Here is a 20,430-nt window from a genome sequence, read left to right as displayed (position 1 = left end):
AAGTGCCCTTATCCATAACCGTGTTATCCTCGTATTTATGTTGAAGTCAATTTATGCAGTCTGTTATCTGTCCCTCTCCAATTTGTGGTAAATCTCCAGGATTAAAGGCTTCACAGAAGGCTCCAGGCTTTACTACATTGAGTCTTAGGATTCAAGGAGGCGACTGCACAGGCAAAAATAAAATGAACATTGTAGCAAGTCTTAGATCAGCAATTATCCCACCCTAATGTGGATGTTAATGTCACAGATGCCTACGTTATTATTATTTTAACTTTGTGAGGCTCATGAAAGAAAACGACCTTCACTGTGGAACTGTAGGGGTTGAAAAAAGGGAGGGGGGTAAGACATAAGCTGAAGGCCCAGCCCTGGCTTTGCAGGTCTAGGACGGAGAAACTCACCAGAAAATGTACCTCACCACCCTGCTATCAAGTCCTCCCACGCAAAGGCAGAAGGAGAAGGAGGAGGAGGCGGAGGAAGTAATCCAGCAGCATTCTCACACCCGAGGCCATTCAGCACAACCAAGCAAAGAGAACGCGGGCACAGTTGTTGCTACCCCTCCAGGGCTTAGATCCTTCTGCTGCCACCCCTCCAAACAGGGGGTTAGATCCTCCTGCCCTTCATCTTCTGGTGCGAAGTTCCTTTACCTAGTACCCAAGGCCAATCACCACAGTCGGGCACTGGATTTTCCCCTTTTTAACAAACTATTTTGATACATTTTTGAATAATTGTGAAGATCCTATAGTCTGTCAACGTGGGTGAGGTGTCATCAAGTATCACTTCTGTCTTCCCACTGCAGCATGTGTTTGTACACATGCATCTCTCTCTCTCGCTCTCTCTACCTCTTTCTCTCTGTCTCTTTCTCTCCATCTGTGTCTCTCTCTCAACCACCACATCCAGTTATAAACAGCCGTGCAGCTATTATCTTATCCCATTTTAGTATTCTAGATGTGCAGATAGTGGTTTGGCTCTCCTCAGGACGGATTACTTTGGACCCGGTGGCCAGTCTGAAGGTCTGATTTTTTCCGAGGACGGTTGGGGGGACTGATCCTCGAATGTATTTTGAAAATGCACGGCCGAAGCACAAAAATGCATTAAAAATGATAATTCATGAAGTAATTTGCATTGGTTGTGCGTCCGGTGATTCAAAACAGCTGGACAAAAACAGATACTTATCAGAGCAACAGAAAACCGAGGCCAGTACTTTCAGCATTCCTCACATTTTCCTTTTCTTTCTATTCTGGTGTTTTGGAATGCAATCTGTTCGTCTAGAATTATAGAGGACAAAAAATATGAAGGTCAGCATATGCATAGATGGCTGGGGGGACTCCTGCCTTTCCATACCATTCACAGTGGAACACACACACACACACACACACACACACACACACACACACACACACACACACACACACACACACACACACACACACACACACACACACACACACACACACACACACACACACACACATAAGGATATTCATACACAGGCCAGTATATTCATGTCTAGAAACCGATATTTCATACAATCAATCAGGCTGGCATAGAAGTATACAAATAGTAATACAGATTATCTCAAACACTCTTGTGCAGTGAATGCCCTAGTTTTATGGAATTATGCTCATGCAACATAATTGCACATAGAGATGCACACACACAGCCTTACACACATGCATAAATATACCACAGAAGGAATACACTGTGAGCCCATCTAGTCCTGAAAATGCACTTTTAAAGAAGTGAGAAACAGGAACAAATGTGGGTCTCCACAAAGTTGTTGGAGTAATCTTTTTCTAGTCTAGAGAAACATAGCAATTTGTTTGGGATGTTCATGTACAAATTAAATCCCAACAGGCACTTTCAGCAACCTCTGCAGGAGATATTTTTGATGGAGCATCAGATATTCTGAAAATGAAGGGACGCGCATAGCTACACTGAAAACCTCATTAAAAAACATCTAAACCCAACCAAAACATTTTGAAACATTCTTGCACAACGATAAATCTTTTGTCTAACTAACAATTAGTCATGTCACTCTAGTACAACAAGAGGCACAATTGAAGTAGAGCCAAGTCTGTGTCAATAATCATTAGAGGTCACGTGTCTTGATTGTTCCTTGATGGTGAACCCTGACGGGTCACATATGGCTCCAATTGTGGAACTCAAAGATCCTCCCTCGCACGGGTATGAATAAAATATTTCTGTATGGTGTGCCTGTTCCTTCTGAGTCGAGAGCACATAATAATGCATGCCCTGGCTGCTACTGCGCTTAACCGAGAGCTCTGCCTCTTTACTAAACACAAGGCCTGTAATTTCAGGGCAGGGAATGGGAGTGGGGGTGGGGGGTGGCTATCTTGCCGTCTTCCTTTTGGTCTCTCTGTCGCCCTCGCTCACACTTCCTGCCACTGCGTTCCTCTATTTCTGGGAGTGGAGTGTCAATTAACATTCCTGTTCTTGGCCTGTCATGGCATTGTAAATCTTATGTGTTTCACCTCTTTTTCTTGCTTGCATGCCTGCTGGGATAAAAAGAAGAGCAAGAGAATAAAGAGACAGAAGGGAAGAGGGAGATAGAGAAAGAGCAAGACAGAGAGAGAGAGTAAGGACCAATCTGTCTCCTTTTGGAAGGTCCTGGGCTCTCATTGACCCTCTTTGAACTCCATTTCATGACTGATCTGCAGTGGTGACAATAAATGCTGATGCTTTGGCTTTCCAGCACCTTCCAGTAAATGGTGGCCTGTGGAGTGCAACAGAGGCATTAACTTTTTCTCCACTGCCCGGGCCACCAAGAGCGTTGATATCCATTTAAATATAATAACATTTTTTTGTTTTTTTGGATGGACCTCAAGAGGAAGCCACAGATTTGGATGGAGATAAATCCCCGGATACTAAATAGCCTGCGAATGGCTCAGACGGGTATCTGGTGATTTAAAAGTCGTCCTGGACTTGCACTCACCACACACACTGATTTCAACATTTTTAAAAACGTCGCATCACGTTGCCTTCACCACCAAAACACTAGTCTGAGGATTCCTCGCATTCACTGTGGAGACTGACACGTGCAGCCCGAAACCCCAAGCAACTGAACATGGCTTAGTACGACCTAGACCCATGCCCCAACCCCCACAGCCAACCCCCACATCTGCCCACCCACTCATCTCCACAGAAACCAACCTTTGAAGGATGGCTTGGATTCGGAATGAATTGTGGCCAGAGCGTCAAGACTTTGGCCACATAAGTACACTCTGGTGTACGTATCTAACAGTTCAAACACACGCACATGCCATCATCAGAGGACACATTAAAGAGAAGATTGAAAGATGTCATATAAACGCCACAGACATTTATGGACCTCTGATCTGTGAGGAATGAGGTGCTAAGCTTTAAGATTATTCAAAAAGGGCCAAAGTGAGGTTTGAATATATTTCTGTTTCTTCTTTGTGGAAACAAGCAAACATCAAACCTACCACTTCTGCCGTTTCCCATGCAACTACACTCAATGTCCTGGGCTATGCAAGAACTTCAATCTGAGAATTTCTTTCTAAATGACTGACAAATAAACAGAATACCAGACTTGTCACTCCTGAATCTATGAGGCCTACAACTGCTAACCAGTTGCTTACCCACCAACTGATCCATCCCACAGCCTTGTCTTCAGCACAGCTGTCTTCAGGATTCCTCACCACGAGCTGATGTTTCCAACACTTGCATGGAGGCATTCATGAACTAGAAGAGATCCCATTTTAACAGCATGTGCTGGGAAGGGATTACTAGATGAAAAAGAACTCTCTTGGGGGCTATGAGGCATAAGATTAACAAATTAAGGGGGCTTTAATATTTCTGTGGAAGTGAGAATTGATCTAAGTACCACATGTGCTCGTCCACAGTACTCTCCAAAGTGCCAGAATGTCTCTTCATACCTGACTGAGGCGTGAGGGACAATATAATGTTGAGCTAACATGACGTATCTCAATTTCATAAGCTCAAAGCACATCTAAGTGCAGCAGATCTTACTGTGAAAGAGTTGGATGAAGTCTAGATTTTCACAAGAAAACCCCCCAGATGTTTCAAATGAGAATTTCAGGAGCACTAATCCAGTAATAATAGGGATGTGTGTTTCTAGTTTTTGAGCAAAGACAGTTTAGATGAATTATATTTCAAAGCGTAACTGTGGTTACTGTGCGATCCACTGCCGGGCAGTGTCATTGTTCATTATTCTTTGTTTGAGGATAATGCAAATGCTTTTGTTAAACTACCCTAAGGTCAAAGTTTCTAACAATAGTCATAATGTCAACACATTGGAAAATAAATTACCACATCCATTCTGTCCCTGGAACTTTTTCATCACAATGAGATTTGGCTGACATCGTGTGGCCAAACGAGTGCATGTGCAACCATGGAAACGTTACCGCTTAGGCTGTGGATGCATGTCAGGGAACTATTAGAAAATCTCCGTCCCTCCCACAAGCAAAAGTTCACAAAGTAAATTACCATTTTAATGATCTGTAGAAGTGTTAACCAACAAAATTTATTTTACATTTTAAAATGTCCTCATAGAGGAACAGCAAAAATACAAACTGATGAAATAAAGAGAAATCAAAAGACATTTTTTTAGATTAACAGTTCTGATTTTTCTTTTCTTACTTTTGGTATTTTTTGAATTTGTATCAAAAATTATAAGTGCCTTCAACATAACCATGAGAACTGTCAGCCTGCAGTCGTACAAATATTCACACCACAAAACTGAGGAACATGGTTCTACTTTCTGCATCGGTTTCCACCTGTTTGTGTCTTCTTCAGACTGCTTTGTTTTGTCATACAAAACAAAAATGAGGACCCTGAAATGAGACAAAATCTGAGCGCAAATAAACATGTTCAAAGATAAAATTAATGACTATTTACATCTTGGCTCGGGAGACAGTGGACAGACAAGTATAAGAGGGAGAACATTCCCAAAAGTCTTTTTCAATTAGAGACAACATTTTCATGTGTTAACATTTCATTCAGACCGATCTGACCACATGGCACAGCTAATTACACCAGATTTCTTAGTCAGACGTGTTGTCAAAGAGATAGAGGCAGAAAAAACAGGGAAACAGAGAAAAAACAGTCAAGGGAGTGGCCTCAAAAGAACATCACCAACACCACCACCACCACCACATCATGTCTTTGAGTGAAAGTGAACTAGATTCCAGTAGAAGGATTAGGGGGGACAAAACAAGAGGGAAACAATAAGAATCATTGAAAACAAGGCAGAGTCCACAGAAACAATTTCAACAATGTGACAAATACAAAAAGTATGAAAATAATATTTGATTCTTGAATTCCATTTGTTATTCCATTTTTTGTATTCATCTGAATTATTTTAAAAGGTATTTTGGCACATGATTTATTCTAAAGACAAAGTAAGGGGAAGCAGGTCCCCCTTCGGACATTCCTGACATAATTTATCATCTGTGGTCAATGATATGCTGTAATCCACTTGGTCTCCCAGCTTCTTGTCTTTTTTGTCCATTGTAAGTCTTTAAATATTTATAATATTTACACATTTTCGCATTCACCCCTTATCGCCTTCAATCTTGAAGAGACAAAAAAAGTTGAGCAAAACGTATATCTTATAGTCCCACATTGAGGCATCAAGTGTAAACTGTACAACTCCAGAATCCCATGTGGAGTTCCAGGGCCTGGTACATAGAGAAGAAAATCTAAAAAATGACACGGAATTAAGGTGGCAAGACAGAGCAGTAGTTGCAGAGAAGTCTGTAGAGAGCTGATATTTACGTGTCAGTCGTGTATGTTCACGTTTTCTTCAAATGGTGAAATCCCAGGAAAAAAAGATCTCACCAGCTCAGTTTTGTCTCTTGCGCAGAGAAGGCTGGTGACAGGAGCATGTTATTTTTTTTTTTTAAAAGCATCATGTCATAATCAAATCTGTACAAAGTTAAAAGTACTTGATTCTCAATTTGATTTCTCCAACATAGTGCAATGACTGATCAGATTTTTCCTTTTAAGAAATTCTAAAAAAAATCACAATCATCATCAGTGAAAAGAGAGGGGGGGGGGGGGAACTGTTTAATCTTCCCTCTCAAAAGTTTTAAACTCATCTCCCCTTGTTGATGCTTTAAAGAGAAAAGAAAATCCTCTGTGTGTCCATCAATGAGAAAAATAAAATAAATGATCATATAATTGATCATTGTAAATCCAGTTACGCCCATCTTAGCTTTCTCCGTAGAGATGCATAGACGCTAAAAGTTGAGAGGATGAATTAAGGATCTGGTGAAAAAAAAAAAAGAAAAAAGAAAAGGAGAATGAGTGCAGGATGCAAGAAAGAGTGAACCCAGTCCCGCAGCGAGGCGTATTCATGTCCTCACTCTTAAGAAAAAAAGGCTGTCCCATATGGTGTTGACGTCCAGTGGTTTTGGAGAAGATGGCTCTCACACAGAGGAAATCACAATCATGAGGTGAGGAGAGATGTTGGAGACGCTGTTAAGAAGATCTGGGGCGAGGTGAGACAAGTGGGTCTCGGAAAATTCGCAGGGTGGGAAAATCTGGACAACATAGGCTGGCTACGAAGAAAAAAGAAACAAAGAAGGAAAATAATTTCAGACATGTTCAACAAAATATGTTTTTATGACTCATGCTGACATCAATGTATTCATTACATAGGTTACTCATTCACAAGGTAAAACATGTGTACACATACCTGGTTAGAGCCAGGATTGGGAACATTGATGATGCCAGCAGCTTGCTTGGCTTGCAGGTAGGTAATGAATCCACCTTTAAGAGCATGAGTCTGAGCAAGGACATCCTCCTGGTCCCTCCCACAGGGTAAAGCCAACAGAAGACAATAGTCACCTTCCACCTGACGAAAAAGGAGATGGGATTTTTACTAAAACACATTTGTCTTTCATAATACAGACTGTATCTTGTTGCCACACTTGTCAACCACTTTTTTTTATTAACATCTATGACAGCTACGATCTGTAACACTATTGTATATAACTGGATGAGATAATTACATACATTTTAATATGGCATAGTGCATAGCCTTACATTACAGTGTCCTTGCCAGTTCACAACATGAAAAAGGAAGCTTACGGTCATCCTTCGTGCCACTCCCTCAAGCTGTGCACCCTCCAGCCGCATCCTCTGTGCTATGCGAAGAATTGGAGCGACCTCCACTGGTGGAAGAGACCGCTGTGCCAGGATGTTGTTTCCTGAGACAAAGTGCAGCTGGACAGCAGCAGTGTCATTTTTCAGAGCAATCAGGCCCTGCCACACAATCGGATATTTCTGCTCAAAACAAACAAACAAATAGAGAAAGAAAGAAAATGATGGTTAAAATAGTAAAAGCTCCAACGGACGATGACACTTATTCCCAGACCCTTTCTGTCTGTGTCAGTGACTGTGTGATCACTTACTGTTAAAAGCTTCACCGTGTCGACTGAACGGTGCTCTGTGTGTTCAAGTTTCACATCTGGTCGCATCTGGGAGGGGCCCAAAGCAGTTGGTGGAAGAGGGCCGGAGATGACAGCTTGATGCCCCTTGTGAAGTGACTTGTGGGTCGCTGCAGAAGATGGTACAAAGGAGGGAGAGATAGCCTCTCTGCGAATCCTAGAGACGTGTGACAACTCCATGGCTGGATGGCGAAGATGCAAGCTTTCACTTTTGAGTTCAGCAATAGCTCCAGAGGCCTGCACTGGGGAAATTTTGTTCCTGTGTGGATGATCTACTTCCTGTTGGGAAAGACAGAGGAGAAAACATAATGAACGTGTTCAAACCGCAAACAAATAGTATTTAAAGATAATATACCATTACAGTTGTATATAAAAACATGAGTTACCTGAGAAGGGGGTATATTGCGTGGTGCCAGGTTCATGCCAATTGAAGGGTGACCAGGAAACTGAGGATGGTAGCCCCGCATCTCCCGGTACATTGCTGAATACTCTGGCATGGAAGTGGCACCACCAGGATGCACAAGTTGGACACCCTGAGGTGACATCATGACAGAAACAGGAGGATGCCCAATAATTCTACTCTCTGTATGTGGTGATGGTGGCATCTTGACTTCGAGACCTTTTTGGGGTTCCTTTCCTGACGGTGGTACAGCCTTACAAGGGGGAGTTTTAGAAGCAGAGATGTGTGCGGAGGAGGTCATTGAGGCCTCTAGAGTACGAGACTTATGCAAGTCCACAGATTGGTGTTCACTTAACTGATGGTGCATAAGGATTCGTACATCCCTGGAGGCCATATTGTACTGATCTAGCCGTAGTCCACCATGATGCAACCCTCTATAGTCACCTGGGACCACCATGACATCTGGCTGAAGGTGGGAGGGAGCAGGTCTTCGCAGTCCCTGATGAAAGTGTCTCAATTCTTCCTCATTAGCTCCACTTCCTGTTCCTGATCCAGGAGGACCTGCGTGTGACTGCAATACTATGTCCCTGATTGCTGCTGGCTGAGGTGTAGTGGACCGCTGCTGAGCCCCAGACCGAGGAGACGCCAGTGACTCTGCACGCATCCCATAGCTTATTCCAGAGAGAGGAGGAGTGTGGAGTCTAACGTCTCCCTGAGAGTGATGACCCATTGGTACTGACTGGGAAATATTGTGAGTAGGCATTATAACAGACTGTTCTTGGTGATGCATACTGGAGACGTACTGAGAGATGGGGCCATTTGGGCCTAAAACCACTGAGGTACCAATAGGAGAGATGGAGCTACCAGGATGGCACACTTTGGGGAACGGTGAAGGTGAGTGGCCAGATGTCCGGGGAGAGTGAGGTTCTTGCTTAAGGTGTTGAACTGATCTGTCAGTAGGAGTTGTGGGGCTTGAAACCCTGGGGTTACCAGACAAAGAGGAGTGGTGTGAGATCAAGACTGGACTCAGGTTGGAGGACTGCATCAGCTTACTTGCCTCACCTTTCATGATCATGGAGTCTCCTCCGGGCCCTTTCTTCGCATGATGCTGCATCATTACTTGATTGTACATTAGAACTTGAGGATTGTTACCTGACTGCTGGTACATTTTGACAGGACCACCTTGGGAACCACTGTGGTATAATGATTCAGACTTCTCAGAGCTAGGGCTTCCGTGGTTAATAGAGATAACAGGCTGAGTATTATATGCCTGGCCAGTTAATAACATCCCCGTATGTCCATAACCTGTGGGGGTCTGGGATCCTTTTGGAGTAGAGGGTTGTGATGGAGACTCCTGTTTAATCTGGGATTTAGATACTGATTGCTGAAATTCAATGTCAACAGCACTGGCTGGAGGGATCTGGCTAATTTTGGCACTGATCCGTTGAGGTCCTTCAGTCTTTTGTCCTGAGTAGCTCAACACCACCACACCCTCTGAAGTATTCACTCTTAATCCAGGGTTTGGGCCTGCATTGTAAATGGGGTTATCTACTACTGGCCGACCTACACTGCTTCCCTCTTCTGCTACGGTCAATCCAGAGTAACGTGGTAAATTATTTTCATTCATACTAGCTCTGTACTTCTGCTTGGGCAATGACATTCCAGCACTGCGGTTACTGAGAGAGATATGAGGAGTCTCATCAGAATCAAAGGGGGTAATCCGACTAATAACTGAGGTAGCAGAAGAAATCACTGAATTCACCACCTTCTCACTGAAAATGTGCTGATTCTCTTGGGGTTGAGATGGGGCGGGGTGCGGTAGCATGGCATGTGGTGTATGTGGCGCTGGCCTATCTTCCGAAATAAAGGATTTCACTGGTAAGGGGTCTGATGAATTCTCATTCTCAGACACACGAGGTTCCACTAATGTAGTCGTGAGAACCATGGTAGGGACAGAGGTACTGTTTGAAGCTGATACGTATTTAGGCTCCATTAGGATCTTGCGTAAAGTGCTAGAGTTTGGATCAATGTCAGATGCCTTAGTATCAGGGGGTAAGGGTGGGTTCCCTGATACACTTCCAAGACCTGGAACAGGTGCTGTGGGTGGTGTTGCCATTACTTGTGGGGTAGGTGTGGATAAAGCTGAGGCCCCCTCAGATCTGTTCATCCAAGTTGGTGGTGAGATTGCCATTTTGGCAGGCCGTACAGGTGGTACATTCAATCGGGTTGGAGATGGGGTGAGAGCAGGGGCAATGGGGTCAGTGGGTGGTGGCTGTAACTTAAAATGTGCAGGACTACTACTGCCTGAATGAAAAGCCGATTCTTGTGGCTCAGGTTGCTCTACAGCAGGTTGTTCAGCCTCTTTTGGGGTGTCAAGAATTACTGTTGATTTAACATCATGTTTACAGGCAGCTGCTGCAGTGACAACAGCTGGTACTGTTGCTGCTGTAGTAACTGCCTTTGGGTTAACAATTTTCATGTCTTCAGGAATCGACTCTGGTAGCTTTACTGTTGTTGGCTCAGCTTCCAAAACAGGCTCTTCAACCACCCCTCCTTTTTTGCATGCAGTAGACTTTCGACCTCTAGACTTCTTTGGAGTTTTCGGTCTGGCTTTTCCTGCTTTCTTTTGTGTTCCTACAAGCTGAGATTCTCCCTGGTTTGAAGATTCAGTGTTTATTACTTCAGATGCCTTGGGATCCTTGACGATACCAATTTCTGAGTCTGTGTTCATGACGTTACTGAAAGCCACTGGAGTCTCAGGTTCTCCTGCTCCACTGGATATTGGCAAGATTACTGGTACTGGTGTGGGGAGCTGGATAGGATAGGATGAGGTTGCAGTGAATCCATCTGTATCTGCAGAGATATCCTCAGCAGTAATTGAATCAATTGCTGCAGCAAGTTCTGTTTCACTGGCAGGATTGGCAGGCTTTTCTTCTTCCACTTCATTTTCTTCTTCCACTGGAACTGGCGGTAAGATGGCTGGGGGTTCTGCAGGTGGTTCTTTGTAAACTGGGAGAGGCGTTTCTACAGTAAAGTTAGAAATATTCTCAACTGCCCTTTCAAGCTCCATTTGACGAGCCAGGAGAGCTGCAGTAGGGTCGATTGGGGTCTCAGGATCAGTTTCCTCGTCTTTTTCATCGGGACTAAGGTCATCCACCTCCTTAAGGTAATTTGGTGTTGTGGTGTCTTCTTTCTGAGGCATTTCAGGTTTTGTTTTCTTCACAGAGTCTTGAAATGGTTCAGGCTCATCTTCCCCTGAGCGAAGGACACCTATTACATCATCCACACTTAAATGAATCACAAGATTTTTCAGACTCAGTGACTTGTCCTCACCTCCTGTTTTAGAGCCACGCGTCAGTCTTGGTGGTTTTGTCTTACAACCTTTTTCCACTGGTTTCTGTTTCTCAATAGATACATCCAGTTTGTCTTCCTCATCTTCTTCAGATTTCTTTTCAGCGGTTTCTGTAGATTCATTCCCTTTATAAGTTTTCTGGATTTTAGTTTGTTGTTTGGCATCCTCTGATAACTTTCTTGTCAATTCTTGGGACTCTTCACTTGATTTGGTTTGGGATTCTGAGGCTACAATTTCATCAGCTTCACACTTGTCAGACAGGATGTCCACTTTTTCAGGCGTTTTTTCAACCTTGCCTGTTTTTCTACTTTGTGTACTCCTGGTGGGTGAGGTCTGCATTTTCTGAGTCCTGGGAGAACGCCAACCCTCTGCAACTTTAGAAATGTCACTGCCACCAGACTCTTTGCTCTCAGTACCTTCTCCCTCTGACATTTTAGGCTGGTCTTCCTTCACAGGTGACACATCTTCAACTCTTCCCACTTTACGAGTCTTAGGACGACCTCTTTTGCCAGAAGTGGGAGTAGAATCTTGCTGAACCGAGTCTTTATCAGCACCACGCTTTCGTGTAGAGCGGGGGGACTCAACCAAATCTTTTCCGGATTGTTGCACAACCTCACCATCAGATAGTGAAGCATAAACAGAGCGCACATTACGCCGGCGCCTGCCTCTGACTCCATCTGACTCAGACCCTTGCTCTGTATCTGTAGAGTAAATGGGTGATTTTGCTCTAGTTTTAGAATCAACATTGCCCTTTACAACTTCTCCTCTTGGAGATGATGCTCTTTTTAACTTTTCCCTGTCAATTCGCTCACTTTTGCGAGTGACTGGCTTCTCATTTGCTGCAGGCTGGCTGGAGGGAGGAGGGGTTGGAGGTGCTGCTGGGGTGAGCCTAGATTTTTTGCTCTTGGGTTGTTTCCGTGCAGGGGGTGCTGCTCCTGTCTCAGCATCTGATATTGACACTGCCATCTCAAGTGGTGCATCTAGATTCTTGGGTGAATCGCTGTCTGAGGGCAGTGATTTTTCAGGCTGAGATTCCTCCTTTAGGGCCTCTTGTATTCCCACAGGTTTGGGTGACAACTTTGCAGTCTGTGTGTCCTCAGCTGCTTCAGTTGCTGTTTCTAAAACACTCAGGGAGGCACCAGGAGTGGGAGGCTTGACATCAATATAGGTGGAAGGTTCGACTGTCAAAGCACTAACAGGAGTTACTTTAGTTTCAAGTGGTTCCTGTTTAGGTTCTTCTTTTGCCTCTTCTTCTTTGCATACAGGGTCATCTGTTGAAATGCTAACAGTTGAAGGAATCTGATACTTTTCCATTTGCTTAGATTGGGAAGGTGAAATTTCAGCTGCATCTACCATATCCTCATTCTTTACCTGAGGGACTGCCAACTTTGTGATGGAAAACAACACATCAGATTTATCATGTAGGTTATAATCTAGTTGAGAAGTCTCCTTTGATGGGGCATGGACTGCTAATAACGGAGTTGAGATGGGACTTAACGGTTTAATGTCCTGTGTAGACTCCACTTTGGGGAATTGCTCCTGGTTCCCTTCTTTTGCCTTGTCATCCTCATCTCCGTCGGGCACACCAGCTCTCTCCTCGTGGGCCCTGTGATCTCGGCCCTTTTGCTGCTGTAACTCTAAAAACCGACTATGAAAAAGCACAATTGGCTCTTGCGTACCGTCTTCAACTCCAGTCCCTATATGTCCCTCAGTGCCACTCAATTGGCTCGCATGTCTACCTGCACCATATTCAAGATCCTGTTCTTTGCGTTCAAGATGCTGCAAACGACGTGAATCCTGTTCAAATATGGAGCTGCGAAGGAAGCGAGAAACAAAAAGCTCTTGTCGTTCATGGTCCTCGGTCTTGGGCATCTCCTTTTTATCATCTAATTTGCCCTCAGAGTCTTGTTTAAACTTTCTTTTATACCAAGAGGGAATAGGTCGTGGTGTTGGCTCAACCCTCTCCTTGTCTGAACTGTTGTGGAGAGTAGTTAACCGGGTCTCATGACCTAAAAATGACCAATTGTCCTCTCTTGAGTTGGAGAGCGACTTTGCACGTTCCAATAGAGCCTTGGTGTCTGGTGTTATAGTCTTATCCAGGGCAAACTCATAAAATTTATTCTTTTCAAGTGAGCCAGATAGTTTGATATCCAAATGTCTGTCTTCTCGTTCCCTCTGCAAATATGAGAGTGAGGTGTTCGATTTGGGTGAGAGATGTTTATTATCACTGTCATCGTCTGAGTCTGACTGAACCTCTCCTGGCTCTAGCTCACGAACAGGTCTTTTACGGATTCCATCCCGCTTAACAATGCTACTTGGGAAAGTCATGTCCATGCGTAGGGTGTCCTGTTTCATTCTGCTCTCCCAGCGTACCTCTTCTTCAGCACTTTGAGAACCTGACCTTGGTTTGGAATGCTCTGTTTGAGCAGAAAGCATTTTCCCAGTGGAAGAGTCCAAGCTGTATTTCAAAACATCTAAGCTAGTGCTGGCCTTATCCTCTGCTTTAAGGGAGTCTTTGGAGTCTTTACTGGACATCATGTGTGGAGAATCTGCATTGACCTCTTCCTCACCATATATTAAGTGTCTTGCTGGGGCTACAGAGGTTAAATCCTTGTCAGAATCTTCACTAGCTGATCTAGAGCTTCTGTAGTTACGCTCTTGTTTTGAATTAAATTCAAAGTCAAGTGTCTCTAGTTTTTTACGCTTGCTGGGTGGAGAAACATTGCTGACATCCTGTGGTGGCTTTATCCCTTCATGAACTAGACTCCGCCGCTCCAAATCTTCTGAATCAACACCAACAGGGCTTTCAGATTTATCTGACTTGTCAGACTCTTGCAGCTGCTTCTGAAGTTGGCGGTTTTGTTCCATTTGTTTTCTACAGCTTTGGGAATGGTCTATGTCCATAGATAGTCGGACATCATGAACGGTTATGCTTTTCTCAACAGGGTAATCTTGGTTGCTAATATGCAGGTGTTCTTTTTCTCTGAACTGTTCTTGATCTTGGCTTCCATCATCAGAGGATGGCCTACTTATACTAGGATGACTCTGACTTTTCAAACCAAAACTTCCCAGCTTCTGACTAGAGACATCTAGAGCATCCATTGACTCTTCATTTGGTTCTCCAAGGCGAGACTGTAGATCAAGGCTAAGACCTGAGTCCATACCAGGTGCTGCACACTCAGACTCTTCTCTGTCTGTAGGACTACTACAAACAGTTACCAGCCTTTCTAATTTAGCTTTTCGATGCTCTCTCTTATAGCTGTCCTTCCCTTGCAGTTTCTTATCACCTTCTGAGTCTTTTGACAGAGCACCGTCAACTGGCCTCTTCAGGCAAAGTCTACCTTCCTCCTCCTCCTCCTCCTCACTGATCCTTTTAAGCCTGTCAGTTTTTACAGTTGCCTCCTCAAAACGTTTCTTTCGTGCAGCTAAACGGTCAACATCTACAGAGGAACTGGTACCCTCAAGTGCAGGATCAGATTTCAAGTATTTTTTAGCTTTTATTTTCCCATCCTTCTCCACCAATTCAACCTGACTTGCCAAGCCCTTCTCTTTGGGTACTTTTACATGCCTGAGAATTTCTCCCTTTTGAAGTTCCATCCGGGTGGGGAAAACCCTCTGTTCTGCTGCAGAAACAGGAGGTGGAGGGGGAGACCTAACAGTGTCAGTTGAAACTTTCAGTCTTTGTTTCTCTGTGACTGCATGAGGGAATGAATCCAGAACTTTGCCCTCCTTTTCTTTAACTCGCGTTAGCTGCACTACACATGGTGGTAAATCTAAACGTCCTTTGTTCTCTTTCTCTTTACCAAGAAATCTGCTGCCCTTGGCTCTTGGGCCACCATCTGGGCTGCCATCCCTGTCAGGTTCAGGGTCAGGGTCTGTCTCTGAAGATGGCACACTAGAAGAAGGCAGTTTCAGCTTCCTTAACTTTTGTTTCTCACTTCGATCTTTGTCAGACTTTTCCTTTCTGACAGAACGCTTCTCCTTCTCTACTACGCTGAGTCGTTCAGTGTCAAATAATGGCTTCTCCTTGTCAGCTTTCTCCGTTTTAATGTACCAATCCGGCCTCTTTTCGAAACGTGGTGGTGAAAGAGAACTGCAGCTGCCACTTCTCTCTGATGACCGACTATATATGGGATGTTCAGAATCGCTCGGTAGACGATCAGAGGGTGAGGGTGAAGCTGTGGGGGTTGCTGGGCGTCGGGGGAGAGATGGGCTTTGGCTGTGCTCCATAGTCCTGCGGCCATGGTCACGGTCTGTCTCAAATCGCTCTCTCTCCCTCTCCCGTTCTCGTAAATAGTTGTATTTGCGTATATCCTGATCATAAGGGTCCCGGTAATCTCTGTATTCACGGGGGTCCTCATAGTAGCGTGGCTCATAGTAGTCCGTCTGGTAGGGATCCCACTCTGCATAGAGTTCCCGGCCTCTAGCAGCATACTTGCGCCGAGGATCCTCTGTGTAGGTGCCAGGTGTTCGTACATTTTCATAGTATGCCCGCTCAGCAGAGAACTCTTGATATGGCGGCCTGCGCTCATCTCTGCAAGCAGAAATAATCACAAGTTGTTTTAGAACTTAAGAAAATACATTACATTTTACACATATTTGGGTAAATAGTCATGACTGACGTTACAAATTGGATTGTTTTGTGACAAGTATTATTGTATAGCTACCATGATGTTTATGATTAAGTTTCAAGTTGTATGGCTTATTAAACTTATGGCTTATAACACAGCCCTTTCTTGACATGGAAAAAATATCAATTTGTCTAGTGTTGAAGTACAAGTTTGTAGTGTGGCTGATACAAAACTGAACACGCAAAGATTAAAGTCAACTTCGATTCAAAATTGTTTTCAAACTATTGGATGTAAAAAAAACTAATCTAGCACAATTTAAAGACCATATCACAGTAATAAACAGAGTAATAATGAAGGAAAATGGTTGTTTTTCCCCCAGTAACTACATAAACATAGTGTGACTGAAGCTACAACTTGTACAACTTGCTAGTAGTTATAACATCTTTTTTGATTTGGTCCATGTCCACCTTTTTATAGATTTACCCATGTACACATATTTAAATATCTGTAAACTGTTTTACTCACCGTCTTTCAGGTACAACGTCATAAAAGTCTCTAATGTCCTGCCCCGAGGCTTGCATTGAATGGGTGAAAGCCATTTGACTTTCCTGATTGGCAAAATCCACCTATGTATATAAAAAAAACAAAGTTCAATCAATAGCTGAAATATCGGTTATACGTTAGCATCACAGTTAATGAGAAACCGTCAATGTACACAGTTAAGATTTCAGTTTATACAACATGTGTAGCAATATGCATATTTATGTAACTTCACTTCATTTGTACCTTAATTTTATTGCCCCCAATCTTCCACCCCTTGGTTTCTTTGACAGCGGCCTGCGCACATTCAATGTTGTTGTAAAGGATGAGAGCCATCCCTTTTAATCTATCAAACACAACCTGCAAGAAAAAAGTCCAGATATAGAGCAGCCTCTCTTTTTTTGGTAGTTCATCATACTCTTTAACCATAAACTGAATCTGACACTGAAGTAGGGAAGAACGACTGCTTTACCTTCACTACATGTCCATATCTACAAAAGTGACGTGTGAGGTACTGCTCTGTGATGCTGGATGCGAGACCATCCAACCACACGCATGTGGTAGGCATACTTTTCCCAAAGCCCAACTGCAAGCAAGAGACAAATCACAGTAAATACATAAAGAATAAGCCCATAGCTAACAAGAAGCAGTCAAGCACACAAGCGGTCACACTTACTACAGTATGTTTCTATTTCTCTCACCTTTAATCTGTTATTGCCAAGATATTCTCCATCCATCTTCTTTATGGCTTTACAGACACTGGCAATATCACAGTACTGCAGAAAAGCATACTGAGGTGCACCATTGACTTTCTTGATATCAATGTCCTGTTGAACAAAAAAACACAAAAGTAATTACATGCGATTGACACAATACATACAAAAACAAATAAAAATATAAAAAATATTTTGGTTTCTTAGTTCACTTTTCCACCCTTAAGATTACATTAACATCAACATACCACTATCTCTCCAAATCGCTGGAAGATGTTGAGTAGATCGTGGTAACTGGATGTCTTCTCCAAGTTCCCGATGAACAGTGTCCTTGTAGCTTTTGGGTGAAATTCGTCTATTCGCTCATCTAGAGGCCTGAACTCATTCTCGCTTTCAGTCTCTGTTTATGGGGGGGGGGGGGGGGTGGAGGAATCACTCCATCAGTTGCTGAACATGAATACAAGCATTCAAAAATAGAGGCCAAAACAGAGGGTTTTACTCATTAACTTACCAGGACCATTCCAGGCGGTGACCTCAATTTGCATGCCAAAAAACAGCTTCCCTTTAGATGCAGAGAAAGCCTTTTCTTGGTCCTCCTGCTGGCGGAAAAAGACAAGGCCATAGCGCTCCTCTGTCGCCCCATGGATTTGCACTGAGGTGACTTTCCCGTGCTTTTTGAACTCGTGGAATAGACCATCCTTCAAGCTTGTGTCTACAGAAATCATATTATACCAAACTAAGTACACCTATTTCACCAATTAAAGACTAATTAAAGATTGCATATGACTTTACATCTGTGGTGGCATAAGTTCAAGTTCAATTGAGTACAGGTAGAAAAGGTAGTACAGCAAAATGTCAAAAGGACTTGTCAATGTACAAATCTAAGCTGCAGGACAGGGTAAATCCAAAAACTACTGACTTTGTGTGCAGACTTTTTGCAGTACAGCATAATGTGAAATGCTGATCTCACCTGTTGAGCGAACAGGAAGATTTTGGACCTTTATGCCAAAGCTTTTCCGAGGCTCATCCTTGTCGAGGCAGGGCAGTGGCGTTGCAGAGGGGGCTGGGACTGCAGCTGATTGAACAGACCGTGCTGGGGACTCGTCGCTAGAACTGCTGCTGGACTCACTGAATGAAAAAACACAGACAGAAAGCAAAAATCAGATGACCTTACATGCACTACCAGATGTAACCTTATGGTGGCACTGCTGTCTTAGACATAGCACATGGGATCAAATGGGGTTTCTACGCATAAAAAAAAATATTGTCTTCTTGTATACATTAAGAAAACCACAACATCAAGCTCTTCTATGTGTTTCACAGTCTGATCGGTGATTTCAAAACACATAATACTTTTGCTTGAAAATACATTCACAATTTAGGAAACTGAAGTTTACTGGTATTACATGTATTTTGTTTTGCTCCTTTGATATATGAGCAGAGAAACTGCAACCTAATGAGTGTACTTCCTGTATGGAAGCACGACTGAGATGGAAAGGCAATATACCTAGACATTTAAAACAGAGTTTGAATCGATTAAGAACATTCAGTATGTCTGTATCACCATTTCTAAAGTTTTTTTATAAACATATACAAAGACATTACAAAACCATGCTGGGCATGCACTCATTACAAACTATTTAGTTGAATTCACTACTACTACTATACTATAAATAACTACTTTGCACTAGTTCTACAGGCAAAAGTAAAACTGTAAAAACAAATTCAAACCGCACACACCACTCTGAAGTGCACCAAATGTGTTGCCCCTGAATTTCTAACCCTTCACCAAAGAAATAGAAAAGCTTTAAAAAGAAATCCAACCCCCAGGATACAGATTCATTCCTCCTGGCTTTATCCCTGCTCCAGCTCTCTCGCTGGTTAGCTACGTTAGCCACAAGAGTTGATACAGCAGGTATCCTAGTAACCAATAAGACATGAGTTCTTACTCTTATTTTGAAATTAGCCGCTTTGAAGGCAACAACATCTTTAAAAGGGGCACGAGGCAAACAACACTACAATAGTGTAGGTCAATTAGAATAATGGTTCTTAGTGTTTAGTGTTCACTGTGTAGCATTGTGCTGCAATATAAAGCACACTGCTCTAAAACTGCTTTGATGAGGTTTGACTTGCCATGAGGCATGTTGCATGTTTGGCTGACCCCAAGTTCACTACAGTGCTACATTCAAATCAAGGGTGGGGGAGGGGCAGATGAACATGCAGGGTCAGGGCGACCACTACAAACACGCGGTGCACGCACTGTGCTTAAGGCACAAGTGCAGCAAACAAACACATACAAATAATTTTTAAAAGATAGTTATAATCCACTTTTTAGACTACTACCCCATTAAACCAATATATATTTGATATTCGATTGCGCCTTTAAATTTGACAAACAGGTCAATGCAGTAGTTAAAGTCAGCTTCTTCCAACTTCGCAGCATAAGATCTTGAGAAGGTCATCCACGCCTTCATATCCTCCCGGCTAGAGTTCTGCAATTGTAAACTGCAATAAGCCATTCGTCCCTGTCCCGCCTACAACTGGTCAAGAACGCTGCTGCCAGGCTCCTGACGGGAACCCGGAAGAGGGACCATATTAGCCCTATCCTGGCCTCTCTCCACTGGCTTTCAGTGCGGTTCAGGATTGATTTTAAGGTTCTCCTGTTTGATTTTAAAGCCCTGAATGGGCAGGCCCCTTATTATAGATCAGGGGCCGTATTCACAAAGCTTTTTATCTTACCACTAAGAGTGCTCCTAACTCGCGCTAAAACATTTTACGTAGGAGTAATTTCTTAAAAGTGATTCACAACGCCTCTGAGACCTACTCATACTAAGGATAATACAAACTCCTAAGCTTAAGATAAAAGCACCGTTGCTATGGATGACGTCGATTCTCATGCACGAGTTTAGAAGGGGTGAGGACGGTGATTGGTTGTTGACAGGCTCTCTCATTAAAAACTCATTCGTGACGTCCCTCTAACAATCCCACTATATCAACTGAAAATAAGAGAATAACCTTGGCTTCAAATTAAGTCATATTAAATAGTTATGGACAGTGCAGTTAGCAGAATGCACACGCATGATGACAAGTTTGTGCATCCAACGGGAATGACACTTTGCACATTAAGAGAAATAGAAAGCGATCAATATAAAATATGGCAATTGCATGTAATCAAGGCAGCAATAATTAAAGCACACAGCAAACTGTTAGGCTATTATATTTCCAGCCCTTGACCACTTCAAATATCAGCACATACGGCCCTTCAAGCCCTCCAATCTTAATTGATCAAAGCGAAACGAATGTGAAACGTAGCCTAAGCGAAAGCCTACTGGTCCCAGGACCAATAGCCACTGTCAACCCAGCGGCATCCAGCTGGTAAGTTCTCAAAAACCTGCTGCAG

At 43.2% G+C, this 20,430-nt stretch overlaps 1 protein-coding gene across 1 annotated transcript in view; it reads right to left on the bottom strand.

The window, feature by feature from the left end:
* Positions 1-4,632: 4,632 nt before the first annotated feature.
* The window catches only part of spen (spen family transcriptional repressor), a 38,991-nt gene continuing 23,193 nt past the window's right edge, over positions 4,633-20,430 (bottom strand). The window contains exons 4-15 of the mRNA XM_080853958.1: positions 18,001-18,158; positions 17,542-17,742; positions 17,279-17,430; positions 17,019-17,144; positions 16,790-16,903; positions 16,564-16,677; positions 16,303-16,403; positions 7,841-15,740; positions 7,419-7,733; positions 7,096-7,290; positions 6,701-6,859; positions 4,633-6,563 (exon numbers count right to left, since the gene is read on the bottom strand). Coding sequence (XP_080710084.1) covers positions 6,432-6,563; positions 6,701-6,859; positions 7,096-7,290; positions 7,419-7,733; positions 7,841-15,740; positions 16,303-16,403; positions 16,564-16,677; positions 16,790-16,903; positions 17,019-17,144; positions 17,279-17,430; positions 17,542-17,742; positions 18,001-18,158 — 9,667 coding nt within the window. The 3' untranslated portion in view covers positions 4,633-6,431. The remainder of the gene's footprint in view (positions 6,564-6,700; positions 6,860-7,095; positions 7,291-7,418; positions 7,734-7,840; positions 15,741-16,302; positions 16,404-16,563; positions 16,678-16,789; positions 16,904-17,018; positions 17,145-17,278; positions 17,431-17,541; positions 17,743-18,000; positions 18,159-20,430) is intronic.

This window comes from Sprattus sprattus (genome assembly GCF_963457725.1).
Source record: "Sprattus sprattus genome assembly, chromosome: 16".
NCBI classification, from domain to species: domain Eukaryota; kingdom Metazoa; phylum Chordata; class Actinopteri; order Clupeiformes; family Clupeidae; genus Sprattus; species Sprattus sprattus.
This window is presented reverse-complemented; position numbering and strand designations above follow the sequence as displayed.